Raw genomic sequence first — 15,082 nt, 5'->3', positions numbered from 1 at the left:
GTGGGGCAGTGGGGTAGAGCCCCCCCTGCCCCAAAGCACCCCCCCCCCCATGTTGAGGGCATGTGGCCTGGTATGGTTCAGGAGGGGGGGCACTCGCTCGTCCCCTCTCTTTCCTGACCTGCTGTGCTGCATCCTCGAATAAGGATCTGGTATGGATTTGGGGAGTCCCAAATGCAAAAATGCATCAAAAAGGCACCGCAAAATGTGCCTTAAAAAAAAAAAAAAAAACATAAACCACATAGATGTGAACCTAGACTAAATGGTTTGTCCCAACCCTCTAACTGCCACTTTTTCTGGACAGCTTGGTTTGTTAAAGAATTTGAAAAATATCAGACTAAGTGGCCAAATCACTAGGTAAAAATAAAAGGAAAAAAAGTGAAAAAAAAAAAAAAAAGAAAATCATGCAGCTACTGCATTTAAGGTTTGGTAGGCTGCAATATATTAAATTTTTGCTTTTGGGTTTAGATATACTTTGTATACCCTTTATATTTTTAGCAAGGTTCATAAAGACATAGATGAGCGAGTTAAGGGTGGAGGAACTTGATTGGCCTGCACAGAGTCTTGACCTCAACCCGATAGAACACCTTAGGGATGAATTAAAAAGGAGACTGCAGAGGCCTTCTCATCCAACATCATTGCCTGACCTCACAAATCCCTTAGACACACTCCTAAACCTTGTGGATGGTCTTCCCAGAAGAGTTGAAACTGTTATAGCTACAAAGAGTGAGCCAACTCAATATTGAACCCTACACCCTAAGACTGGGATGCCATTACAGTTCATATGCATGTAAAAGCAGACATCCCAATACTTTTGACAATATAGTGTATGTCTGAGATCATTAAAGACTGCAGGAATCTAGTGATAAAGTGAAGCAAAAACTGGATAAATGAATCAGCCTTCTTGCATCCAACCAAAATGGAAATGTTAGTATAGTTTACCTTACTATTTTGTAAGTTATGCTAGCTAGAATAGTTTGAATCCAAAATACTGTCCACATGCAGTAAAACCTTGGATTGAGAGTAACTTGGTTTGAGAGTGCTTTGCAAGACAAGCAAATTTTTTTAATACATTTTGACTTGATAAACAAGCGACGTCTTGATATACAAGTGGCGTCAAGTCACAACTAAGTATAAAAGAGAAGAGAGGTGTCGCTAAGTGTAGCAATATGGTTACATTTAATGAAGGTACAATATTTAGCATCTCACATGGTTGATGATTAAATTAGGCACACCTAAGTATGCAGGCATCTGGGGTAAAGCTGTCCACATAGACCATCCTCCACACTGCCATCAACGTCATCCCTTCCATACTGCGCTCAACGAGCGCTTCGAGCCTCGCTTTCAGATCGCTCATCTGCAGGGTAGTCTTCCCGGTCACGATTGCAGACTGACAGCAGTGAGGTCTATGGTCTATGTTGACAGCTTTACCCCAGATGCTTGCATACTTAGACGTGCCTCTTTTAATCATCAATCATGTGGATTGCTAAATGATGTACCTTCATTAAATTTAACTATATTGCTACACTTGAAGGCGCCTCTCTTCTCTCTTATACTCTGTAGCTCCTGCTGTATTCTATCAACCTATCACATTGCTATAATCTTTTTATATGGACTATAAACTGAAGGGCTTATGAATAAATGGTTGTGGAATAAATGATCTGAGTTTCCATTATTTCTTATGGGGAAATTCGCTTTGATATACGAGTGCTTTGGATTACAAGCATGTTTCCGGAACGAATTATGCTCGCAATCAAAGGCAGTGCTGTATCTTGGCCTAGGCCAACAAGGCCCAGGCCTAGGGCGGCACTTTGCAGGGGGGCAGCAAAAAAGCTGCAGCCCGCATGAAAAAAAAAAACAGCCTCCTCCTGGCTCCTGCACGAGAAGGGCCCCACGCCGGGTTGCACCGCACTTTTAGTGTAGTGCCAGTCTTATGGGGCAAATTGGGCCAGAGGGCAGGGTCCAGGAGGCAAATCAGTCTGGCACCCCCATAAAGCGGTCACATTGCTACCTGCTGGTATGATAATGCCGGCCGATCAGGACCTTCCGGACAGACCACATGCCGCAGACCACACTTAATACAACTGGCCCGACGGCCGCCAATGCTAATAAGTGTGGCACTGCAGCCTAATGCCCGCCTACCCTCCTCCGCCTCCAGGTTTGGCAGGCATCATGTCAATAATATAATTTAATCTCTTTAAACATTCTTATTCCTTGATCAAGCATATTGAATTGCATCATACACAAATAAGACTTTTAATTGTATATGATGGCAATAATATTTTGGACATGCTTACCGCATTATGTCACTGGATTAGTCGGATTACTCCAATCTTATAAGATATTTGGACTTGTGTTTGCTGCCACTAATACATCCTAGTCATTATACAAATACATTATACAAATCCTATGATTACAATAAGTGGCAGCAAACACAAGTCCAAATATCTTGAAAGAAAGGAGTAATCTTACTAATCCGGTGACATAAGGCTGTACTAATGGGCACTGATAGCCACTGATGAGGCTGGACTGATGGCCACTTATGAGGGGGCACTGATAAGATGCACTGATGGGGCTGCACTGATAAGGCAGGACTGACGTGCACTGATATGATTTACTGATAGGCTGCACTAATGGACACTAATATGCTGCACTGATGAGGCTGTGGTTGTGGTCTATGGTTTACAGATGACAGGGCGGGTCATAAACTGGAAGGGTGTGGCCTTTACAGGAAGGGGTGGGTCATATTTAAATTAGGGGGTGCACAAGTTTAGTCAGGCCTAGGGCAGCACAAAACCTAAATACACCACTGATCCAAGGTTTTACTGTACTTAGTAGTGAGACTTACCTTGAATGAGCACTGGAAATGTTCTTAAATTCGTTTTCCCAGTTAGGTCTTCCATACAAGGTCTTTTGCTTAAGACCAGTGATCACATCCTTCTCTTGATCATGGTGCAATGAGAATGCAGTGGCCTTAAGATAAAAAAAGATCCCCATTGATTACAACCAGACTTAAATTTGTGAAAAGTGGCCCATGGCCAAATTTAAGGGATGTGGGGCGGGGATGAAAATATTTTATTATGTGGACTTCTGCATGTTATGTGCAAGTTAAATAAATTGTAAAACGTTTTGATAATCTGTGGTCATGGGGAAATTCAGTATAATTTCCCTGTGGAGTATATAGAACTGCATACACTAGTTTCATTTTTGAAGAGAAGGCACCACTAAACACAAATGAAAACATATATATCCTGTGAAAATAGAAGCTTTTTCCTTACCTTTCTATTGGGCGGTGTGTTAAATCTTCACTAATGAACAGCACTAGGCGCTGCTGCTTATTAACACTTCTGGGTGTGTCCAAAGCTGGATACACACTATATCATTTTCTATAGATTTTTTCCTTTAGACTTACCAAAACCATATAATATGAGGTCAGACCTAAACACTTTCAATTTGTATGCAATCAGTCAGGCCCTTGCGCTACAGAGTTGAAGGTAAATCTAAAGGAAATCACACAACAAAAATTGTATAGTGTGTACCCAACTTAATAAAGTGCCCCCTACTAAGCAATATGACTCCTACCACTGTCTGCCTTCTTTGCTAGTATTGATGTAGGTGTCAACAGGAGGAACCACAGCACCCGGGGGACACAAGTGACACAGAATTGTTGGATAGTAATGGTGGCCAGAGCTCTTCAGGAAGACAAAAATTTAACACACCACCCACTGGAAAGGTAAAGCTGAATACACACTATACAACTTTTGTTGGTAGATTTCCTTTAGATTTATCTTCAACTATGTAGTTCAAGGTCCTGCCTGATTGCATACAAATTGAAAGTGTTTAGGTCTGACCTCATATTATATGGTTTTGGTAAATCTAAAGCAAAAAATTCTAAAGGAAATTGTATAGTGTGTATCCAGCTTTAGTCTAAAGCCCCTTTTACAACATGGCTGTGTTTTCATTTTTGTTCTTAAAACGTCTTGAACTTCTTTTCTTCTTTGTGTTCCTATTCTGTTTCGGTTACAAAAGCTCTGACTCTTTTTGAGACAACGAGCACACTATTTGCATTCATTTTGACAATGACTGATAACAAAATTGAAAGGACAGGAGATAGTTTCACCTGATATCTCAAAGATTTTACAATTGTATCATAATTTAGAGAGGACCTCTAGCCAAAGGCAGCATCCATTAGATCCATTCGTTCTGTACAGGAGGTTTCCCTTACATATTATTTAGTGGTACGCTATGCTATTTTGGTGCCTAAATTGTGCTAAACTTGGCATAGCTCAAAGTACAGGTATGAATACAAAAAAACATGGAAAAAAAGAATGGTTTTAGTTATCAACACTTAAAGGGCTTGAGTTACTAAAGGCAAATAGACTGTGCACTTTGTAAGTGCAGTTGCACTCTGCAAGGAAATTTGCTCCAGAGCTTAGGAAATGAGGGTACGTTCTGCTGGCTTCCACCATCCAATCATGTGCAAGCAAAAATGCTATTTTTTGTTTTCCTTGCATGTGATTGGATATTCTTTGCAAAGTGAAGCCTCGCCTCATTTATTAGGTTCGAGTGCAAATGTCCTTGCAAAGTGCACTGTCTATTTGCCTTTGGTAAATCAACTTAATGATTTGTTTCAGTTTAAGTTAGCACCTATTTTCTATGGGAAGAAAAATACTGTTCTAATAAGTTGGATCTTGGAATTTTGATATTTGTTTTATGATTGTGTACTTTAAAGGAAGGCTAATAAGAGTTCTCTAACTGAAGGAGACTCCTTGGTATGCTGTGGGGCAGGATAATGAACTGCAGCTAGGGGATCTAACGGCTTAAACCTCCCTATGAATCATTTAGAAAATTCAACTCAAGTCAGTTAGTTTAGGTTGTACTGAGCCTTTAGGAAGGAATTATTACAATCACTTGAATTTACATTAGCAAATAAATCATTGTAATTGCTGAAAAGAAAAATTGATTAAGTTTACCTGACTTTCATCCCATCCAGTAAGGTAAATGTTGTAGCTGAGAAAATCAGCATTATTCCTTTCCTGCATTTGAGTCTCCAGGGATTGCAGCAAATCAGCAAACCATTCAAATGCTTGGGTTTCTCGACACAGCCAATAGAAATAAATCTAAAACATACAGAAAATCAATTTAAGAAACACATATGTATATATATATATAATATATATATATGTAGCACTGTCCCCATTGAGCTTGCTGTAAGATGACTTGTTGGGCCTCCTCTGATTACTAGCATACAGTCACTTAGGGAACATTTCACACATCCCTCCTTACTCCCGATGGCTCGTCAAACAATAAACAGTCCAGGGGTATTGGATTTTAGTGTTTATTTTGGAACTTGGATGGGAGAAGGGAATAGTGGGATACTCCAACTGTAACTATTCACAATGGATAAGGACAACTCTCATTGGGTTGCTTGTGGAAGAAGCTACACTACTTAATACATACTGCCACATGTATGGAAAGGGTTAAGTCTCCTTGCTCTTTTCTCTCCAGCAATAGACTTGGTGAATCTACATTATCTTCGGGACACTCACTAGCATCCCCTTTACTGACACCCATCCATTGATTCTTCTAGCTTCAGGGGTGGCCCCCTTCAGGTCAGGCCCCTTGACACAGATCTGTACTCACTGTACTGCAGAATCAGATCCTCCAGTGTCTCCTCTTTCAGTCAGCTTCAACCGACCTCTGGGTTCAGCTCCTCACTTGCACTTTCTAGGCCCTCAAGTCGACCCCCTGAGGCCGCATGGCACCTCTAGAGAGGAGGAGGCAGCCGCCCCCTCCGCCAAGACTCTGCTGTCAAGCCGAAAGACCCTGAGCACATGTTCTCCTGGCATTTATACAGTATCCCAGCATGCAACAAGGCACTTTCCTCTGTCAAATCACCAGGGCAGTATCAAACACCTGTGCACTCATTAGTCAGGTTTCATCCCACTGTCCAATATCCCTCCCTATTGGACCAGTGTTAAACACTCTGCAGACAGAACGAGTTGCACCTGAGCACAATGAGCAGACCTCACTAACAGATCCTGCTCTCTGGTAGGCAGAGAACAAAATAGGTTTACCTGCAGTCCTTCTGGTAAGCAGACAGGACTCAAAATGATACTTTCTCTCTAGCACCTACCTAGGAGGGAGCTACATATATATCATATATATTATATACATTTATATACAATACTGTGCAAAGGTTTTAGGCAGGGGTGCATATTAGGAATGCCTTCAGAAAAAGAATAATAATATTAATAGTTTATTTGTATCACTTAACAAAATGGAAAGTAAATAAACAAAAGAGAAATCCTAATCAAATAAATATCTGGTGTGACCACCCCTTTTCCTTCAACACATCATCAATTCTCTAGGTACACTTGCACACAGTTTTTAAAGGAACAGGTTCAGTAGTTTGTTCCAAACATCTTGGAGAACTAACCACAGACCTTCTGTGGATGTAGGTTGCCTCAAATCCTTCTGTCTTTTAGACAGACTCGATGATGTGGAGATCAGGGCTCTGTGGGGACCACATCATCACTTCAAGGACTCCTTGTTCTTATTTATGCTGAAGATCATTCTTAACAACATTGGCTGTATGTTTGGGGTAGTTGTCCTGCTGCAGAATAAAATTGGGGAGAACCACATGCCCAGGGTCGCCTTTAATATTGATTGGACCCTGGGCAAACATTTCTTTGGGCCCCCTCCCCTCCCCCCCCCCCCCTGCATGCAATTTTGCTTTCCACCTGCTTTGCCACCTGCAGTGGTGGTGGTGGAATGATATCAGTTTGGGATCAATAGCAGTGCTTGGGGGGGGGGGGGTGATGTGATCAATGGCAGTGCTTGGGGGGGAAATTAGTGTCAGTGCTTGGGGTAGATGTGATCAGGGGCAGTGCTAGGTGGAGATGGGATCAGTGACACTCACTTGCTGTCACCTATCAGTCAGTGTCCACTCAGTTCCCCCTGCCTGCATGCAATGGGGGGGGGGGTGGTGATGAGAGAGAAGTGGGTGAGAAAGAGAGGAGAGAGAGGTGTGAGAGCGAGGGGGTGAGAGAGAGAGAGAGAGAGAGAGAGAGAGGACAGTTGAAAGAAAGAGAGAAGGGGTGGGTGAAAGAGAGAGGGGGTAAGTGAGAGAGAGGGGGGTAAGAGAGAAAGGAGCTGAGAGAGGGGGGCTGAGAGAGAGAAAGGGGTGAGAGAGAATGGGGGTAAGAGAGTGGTGTGAGAGAGGGGTGGGTGAAAGAAAGGAAAAGAGAGGGGGTGGGTGAAAGAGAGGGAGTGAGAGAGAGAGAGGGGGGTGGGTGAAAGAGAGGGGGTGAGAGTGTGGTGTAAGAGAGGGAGTGAGAGAGATAGCGAGGGGTGAGAGAGAGAGAGGAGGGTGAGAGAGAGGGGGGATTGGGGATGAGAGAGCGGGGAAAGATTGGGAATGAGAGACAGAGGGGGGATTGGGGATGAGAGAGAGATGGGTGATTGGGGATGAGAGAGAGAGAGAGGGGAGATGAGAGAGAGGCGGGGATGAGAGAGAGGGAATTGGGGATGAGAGAGAGAGGGCGGGTGAGAGAGAGAGGGGGAATGAGAGGGGGTGAGGGCAGGATGTGAGAGAGAGGGGAGACTGAGGATGAGAGAGATAGAGGGATGAGAGAGAGGGGGGATTGGGGATGAGAGAGAGGGGATTGGGGATGAGAAAGAGAGAGGGGATTGGGGATGAGAGAGAGAGGGGGATTGGGGAATGAGAGAGGGGGTGATTAAAGCGAGGGAACTGGGAATGAGAGAGCAAGAAAGGGTGGTTGAGAGAGAGGGGGGATTTGGGATGAGAGAGAAAGAAGAGTTTGGGGATGAGATAGGGGATTGGGAATGAAAAAGAGAGAGGGGATTGGGGAGGAAAGAGAGAGGGGATTGGGGATTAGAGAGGAGATGATAAAGAGAGGGGATGAGAGAGAGGATTAGGGATGAGACAGAGAGGGGAGCATGAGAGTGAGGGGATTGGAGATGAGAGAGAGAGAGTGGGGGGTTGGGGATGAGAGAGAGAGAGAGGGGATTGGGGATGAGAGAGAGAGAGAGAGGGGGATTGGGGATGAGAGAGGGGGTGATTGGGGATGAGAAAGAGAGGAGGATGAGAGAAAGTGGGAGGATGAGAGAGAGAGAGAGAGAGAGAGAGAGAGAGAGAGAGGATTGGGGGTGAGAGAGAGGATTGGAGAAGAGAGAGAGAGGGGGGATGAGAGTGAGGGGATTGGGGATGAGAGAGGGGGGATTGGGGATGAGAGAGGGGATGATAGAGAGAGGGGATGATTGGGGATGAGAGACAGAGGGGGTGAGAGAGAGAGGGGGTGAGGGAGATGGGGGTGGGAGGGGGGATTGGGGATGAGAGAGAAGGGATTGGGGATGAGAGAGAGAGGGGGGATAAATGAGAGAGGGGGGATGAGAGAAAGGGGAGGTACGAGAGACACAGGGGGAATGATATAGAGAGGGGGGATGAGAGAGAAAGAGGGTGAGAGAGAGGGGCCCCTAGCCCTGTCTGCAGTCCCTTCAGTGCACCTCCTGTCCCAGTCTGTGGGTAGGTGTGTATGGTGCATGGTACCTCCTTCCATAGGACATTCACATGCTGGCCAGCAGCGGGCAGGGCTCTTCTCCTTCTGGCTGTTGAGGAAGGGGGTACTCTGCTCTATGTCATAGACTGCAGACTGACCTGGGTAACAGTCCTTTGCTGCATGCACCTCAAGCCGGTCCTCTGGGGGCCCCCGATCCGATTGTCCTTCGGGCCGCTGCCAGAGCTGGGAGAGGAGGTTGGAGGAATCCATCCTCTGGGTGGCGCCACCACATCGGGGTTGCTGCGTCTGCTGCTCTTCATCCCTCTGGTGGTTAGGGAGGTCTTCTCCCTCCCGGCTCTTGCTTATCCCTGCTCCTGCTGTCGCGCCGCCACTGGTCCAGGATTTCCCATGACAAGGGGCTCAAGGGGGAGGTGCTTTGGGCCCCTCAACAATGACCGGGCCCTGGGCAGCTTCCCCTTTTGCCCCACGTTAAAGATGGCCCTGCACATGCCTCCCTGATAGTATGGCATTATGGATAAGTATCTCCCTATATTTCTGAGCATTGAGGACACAACAAATCTACAATGCCATTTGCAGAAATGCAGCCCCCAAAATGCAAGAAACCTCCACCATGCTTCACTGTTGCCCGCAGACCCTCATTATTGTACCGCGCTCTAGTCCTTTGGCGAATAAACTGACTCCTGCTACAGCCAAATATTATGATTTTTGATTCAGAGCACCTGCTGCCATTTTTCTGCACCCTAGTTCCTATGTTTTAGTGCACAGATAAGACACTTAGCCTTGTTTCCACATCAGTATGGCTTTTTGGTTCCAATTCTTCCATGAAGACCACTTCTGGCCAGACTTTTCCAGACAGTAGATGGGTGTACCTAGGCTCCACTGGTTTCCATCAGTTCTGTGCTGATGGCACTGCTGAACATCTTTCGATGTCAAAGGGAAGTAAGCATGATGTTCCTTATCTTCTGCATTAAGCTTCCTTGGCCAACCACTGCATCTATGGTCCTCAAAGTTGCCCTTTTCTTTGTGCTTCAAAAGAGCTTTAACAGTACATCTTGAAATCCCAGTCTACTTTGAAATCTTTGCCTGGGACAAACCTTTTTGATGCAGTATAAATACCTTATGTCTTGTTGCTGTGCTCATTTTTTGTCATGGCGTATGACCTGTGACATACACAACCTAATCTTAGTAGCAGAGTTTGACTGTTCCTCACCAAGTTTTAAGCCTCCCACACAACTGTATCAGTTAATGACTGTTTCAACCTACATATGAAATCGATGAACATTAGCACCTGCTTGGTTTAATGGGTTATTCATGCACCTGCTTCTAAACCTATAAAATGCCTGACTTTGTGTAAGTGTACAAAGTGTGCAAGTGTAAAGAATTGATGTTGGTTTAAAGCCAAAGGGTAGTCATACCAAATATTGATTTGATCTAGATTTTTCCTCAGTTTGCACACTTTGCATTTTGTAAATTGATAAATATAAACAACTAAAATATATAAATATTTAAGCATTTTTACTTTACAGCATTTCTTCTCACCTGCCTAAAACGTTTGCACAGTAGCAAATATATGTGTGTGTGTGTGTTACTATAGGCCTATGGCTTTTTTATTAACATCTGTTTTCTAAATTAAACATATGGAGTCAGGGAGTTCCATGTAACTTACCACTGTCTGATTATACACATAATATAGTTACATAAAATATATTTTAACTATGCATTAAATATTGAAGTCAAAATTCCCTGGACCTTTTTGCACATTATGCTATCTCATTCATTATAATCCAATGTATTCTAACAACACGTCACTAAAATATTAATGCTTGTCCACTAATGCACAGGAAGAAGCAGTGAATACTTGTATCATAAATGGAAATATTGATTGTTGCACAAAAAGATACCTCCAACTGTGTTATCCTTAGCAGAGCCATGAAAATAAACATCCAAGGCAGACAAAAGTTATTCTTGTAGCTTAGGACCCTATTGTCGTAACAGACATTTTTTTTTTTTTTTTTTTAGTAATCATTAAAGTGTATCTTAAGCCAAAACATTTTAATTTCATTCTAGATAGGAGAGTGTTGAAACCCCTGTCATTTTTTTGTTGCCTGTTTTCTATTGGAGGGATATCCCTTTACTCCTTGTCCCATAGACACAAATGTAAATAAGAGGAAATATTTCCAATATGTGGGAAAACAGATAGTTCAACAGTTGTCACTTTAATAAGGAACTCTATTAGAACACTTCCCTCTGGTTCAGGTGATCACTAAGATATTTGTGTTGCCAACCGTCAGTATTTTTACTGGCAGCCAGAAAAAATGGGCACTGCCAGTACTGTAAATGCCAGTGACAGGAAAAGGTTGCCAGTTAAAAACATGGCTGCAGCGCTTGGCTTGGCTTGGAGCTACGCATTCGAAGTTCCAGTCGGGAGCCAGCTGAGACCATCTGAGTGCCTGCTACAGTGTGCGTGTCTGCTGGACAGGAGCAAGGCAAGCCAGGAGCAGGACTGTCATTGATGTTTGGACTGGAGTGGACTGAAGGGACCACCTGGAGGGAGACTGTCACTGTGACTGAGGGGGCATGTCATGTCGGTAAGGTGTCATCATCATCTGTACTACTGTACACTGCTGTCAGTGTCATTGTGAGAGTCAATTTAATATCCTAGTCCTATCTCTGAGCTTACTATATCAAAAAAATATATATATTTTTTTTGTCTGATATCTACCTTAATTAACATTTCTAATTGCATATTATATTTGCTTGTAGCCAAAATACTGAAATTTACACTTAAAACTAATTTTGCAACTTTTGAAAATTCCAGTAAAAACTTGGCTTTGCCAGTAAATTTTGGGTGTTGTGTCAGTGTCAGTAAATTTCAATCAAGTCCAGCCCCCCTCTCTCTCATAACTGGCTTTAATTGTCAGCAGTGGGCGCCAGTTCCTCCCACTGCCTCAGCAAAGCCTGTGAGACCAGGAAGTGAGGAAAGGGAGCCACTGCAGACGGGCACAGTGCTGGATCAAATGAGGGCTTAGGTATACTACCTAAACATGCACTCCTTGCATTAAGCTAAAAAAATGTATGCTTTAACCACTTTAATGATGTTTACAGCTCTATGGCAGCATCTGGCTGTTGTTTCTATTTCTTCCATTAGGAATGTCTGTATTCACTGTTAGTTAAGTTAGATAATTGTTAGTTTCTAGAAAAAAAAAGTATAATTTCACATTTTTTGCACAATTAATTATAATTACCTTTTTTAACCTCAGAGTTGACACATTGTTGCAATATTTATACCAGACAGACTTCAAGACAGAAGCAAATGGAGTAACTCCGATCCCTGCTCCAACCAGCATAGCAACCTCATAGTCGAACACATCCTCACTTGCTGTTCCAAAGGGACCATCAATTGAAATTCTGGGGAACAAAATCCAACATTGTATCTACTAAAATATTGTATTTGGACTTCCCTAAATACTTAAAGAGACTGTCACCAGAGCTTTCATTTCAACAATAACGTTCTCCTAAAATTATAAATGCATTTAACATATTTTATGCATATTATTGACCTGCAAAAGCCTTCCTCTTGTAGACTGCTGGTGGGCACCACCATTTTGGATGTGATCTCAGCAGCCCTAGAATACGCAGAGCTGTCACTCAACCATCACTCTATAATATTCACCTTCACTACTCCCCAAGCATCTACATAAAAGTTATGTAGGTAGGTCAGCGGTGAGAAGAAGAGCTTTGCCAGCACAGCGAGTATTTGAAATCTACCAGACGTGGAGAGGGCTATTACCTGCATGGAGGGAGGGGGCTGCACCTTAGTATTGACTAGTATGACTTAGTATAGACCAGGGGTCTTCAAACAATGGCCCTCCAGTTGTTCAGGAACTACAATTCCCATCATGCCTAGCTATGTCTGTGAATGTCAGAGTTTTACAATGCCTCATGGGATGTGTAGTTCCGCAACAGCTGGAGGGCCATAGTTTGAGGATCCCTGGTATAGACTAATATAGTTAATAGTGACTAGTAATTTTTCTAGCAAGTTAAAGGCACGCCGCCAATGAATGAAAAATAAGTCAGGGAAATGAACGACACTGCAAGTAAACATTTAAAATACTTCTAAAATACCGTACTTTGGGCCACCAAATATCTTTATTTTCAGAAGATGGTTCAGCAGGTAGTTCTCTATTGCCGAATAGCAATTTTGCATTTTGGGAATGTGGCAAGCATGTGGCTCCCAGTTGCCATGTGGCCCTATTCACTTACATAGGAGAGTTTGACAGGCGATGTTGCTTGTCCAATCTCAAAATGTAGCATTATAATTGCAAAGCATTGTGGCCACAGCAATGTGTATCCATCCGAGTGGATCAATCAATTGTTTTTACCGCCCCCTAGCAGCAAGTGTGAAAGGAGCCTAAGTTGATCGATCATTTTAACCCAGATAATAAACATCTACATAATGTATGATAACATTTTATATTGACTCAACTGCAACCAAAATTCAGAATTCCATAATAGATTGTACGGTATCAGAATGTGAATTGATTTAGTTTCACAAAACTTACTTAGGCAGCTGCCAAGCTTCCTGAGTTTCAGTCTTGTCACATCCCAAGGCTTTGAATAATCCTTCAGTCCAGTCTCCAACTATTCTAATATGAATGCTGAAGAAGTCCTCTTCTGGGGCAGAAGTCAATGTGAAAGGATGCCACTCCAGACTGGATACTACAGGACACTGTACAAAGACATACTGACCAACTTCCATTTTAAAGCCTTTCATTTTCATCTGCACTTCATACGTCTTAAATGGATGTGTAACAACCTAAACGGTAGAGGAATAATATGGTCAGTAGGGTCCTTAGCTTTTATCAGAACCATAAAAAGGCCTAACATTTTAAAGCAATTTGTAACTGAACATGAAAACTGAATTTAACCACTTCAGCTCCAGAAGGTTTTACCCCCCTTCCTGACCAGACCATTTTTTTTCAATACAGCACTTCGTTGTTTTAACTAACAATTGCGTGGTCGTGCGACGCAGTACCCAAATAAAATTTGATGTCTTTTCTTTTTGCACTATAAAAAAAAAAAGAACCATAATTTTGAAAGAAAAAAAAAAACAATATTTTTTACTTTCTGCTATAAAACATACCCAATAAAAAAACATTTAAAAATCTATTTTTTTCATCAAGTTAGGCCAATATGTATTCTGCTACATATCTTTGGTAAAAAAAAAACATCCTAATAAGTGTATATTGATTGGTTTGCACAAAAGTATGGGAAACATTTATGGACTTTTTATTTTTTTTTTATTGTTTTTACTATTAATGGCAGCGATCAGCAATTTTTAGCGGGACTGCGACATTGCGGCAGACAAATCTGACACTAAGTGACACTTTTTGGAGGCCAGTGACACCAATACAGTGATCAGTGCTAAAAAAAATGCACTGTTACTGTATAAATGACACAGGCAGGGAATGGGTTAACTCCAGGGGCGATCAAGGGGTTAAGTGTGCTCCTAGGGAGTGCTTTCTAACTGTGGGGGGCTGGAGGTACTAGAGGAAAAGAGAGATCTGTGTTTCAGCTTAGCTGAAAAAAACACAAGATCTCTCTTTTAATCCTAGACAGAACAGCGGTCTCCCTTGTTTACATAGGCAGACCGCCGTTCCATCATTTCACCGAACGATCGGTTGTTCCCGGCACTTATTGCACCCCTTACATCTCATTCACACAATTAAGCACATGTATGTGATTTTGCGCAGCCGAGCCACCCTGCTGTAGTATATATGCTGTGGGCGGTCCGGAACTGGTTAAATAATACAATGTAAACCAAACAGCTTCTAAGTAAGAAATTTATTTTATACATTTAGTGTACTTTACTTTATACATTTCATTTGGCGTACATTTGGTAGACTTCCCTCATGAAGAATTATATGTCAACAGTATAGCAGAATGCACTCCATTACCTTTGTAATTACAACTTTTTGTTGAGATCTCCAAAATCGGATGAGTCTTTCAATGACATATAGGGCCATTGGCGCTACTACCCATTTCCATGTCTAAGAAGAAAACAACTGTGGTTACATACATGCATTTAACCCTGTAAAACATCCATTAAAAATAAGCATTAAATAAATATTATAATGTTACTTAAGGAAAAATAAAGAGGTGGGCTGTGTCCCAACCAAAAATGTTGGTTGTAATAAAATATATGGTATTATTTACACCTGAAAAGACTTTGATTTCAGTCACCCTAAAACAGTAGCGCATTTTAGTATTTATTTCAAGTGTGCCTAGTACCATTAATAACTATTTTTTACCCCACAAATAATATTTAAATGTGCTTCACAGGTCTATTTTACAGCATCCCAAAAAGTATGGTCAACATTATACTACATCATATGGATAAGCAGGTTATAAACAAAAAAAGAAAACTGAAATCAATGTTTGGTCAATGGTTTGGACAGCTCTGGTGTAACTGATAGTTTCTCAAAAGTCAACAAAGAACGGTAATAGGCAATTTGGTAATTATAAATAATAGCTGCAAGCAC

The 15,082-nt window shown here is 42.3% G+C and overlaps 1 protein-coding gene across 1 annotated transcript in view; it reads right to left on the bottom strand.

Moving 5' to 3' along the window:
- The window catches only part of CYBB (cytochrome b-245 beta chain), a 46,251-nt gene that overhangs the window by 2,711 nt on the left and 28,458 nt on the right, over nucleotides 1-15,082 (bottom strand). Inside the window, exons 9-13 of the mRNA XM_082246515.1 lie at nucleotides 14,498-14,590; nucleotides 13,103-13,356; nucleotides 11,786-11,948; nucleotides 4,971-5,117; nucleotides 2,846-2,970 (exon numbers count right to left, since the gene is read on the bottom strand). Coding sequence (XP_082102641.1) covers nucleotides 2,846-2,970; nucleotides 4,971-5,117; nucleotides 11,786-11,948; nucleotides 13,103-13,356; nucleotides 14,498-14,590 — 782 coding nt within the window. The remainder of the gene's footprint in view (nucleotides 1-2,845; nucleotides 2,971-4,970; nucleotides 5,118-11,785; nucleotides 11,949-13,102; nucleotides 13,357-14,497; nucleotides 14,591-15,082) is intronic.

Source organism: Pelophylax lessonae (genome assembly GCF_965119305.1).
Source record: "Pelophylax lessonae genome assembly, chromosome: 2".
Lineage (NCBI taxonomy): Eukaryota > Metazoa > Chordata > Amphibia > Anura > Ranidae > Pelophylax > Pelophylax lessonae.
Note: the sequence above shows the minus strand (reverse complement) of the source record. Positions and strands in the feature narration are given on the sequence as shown.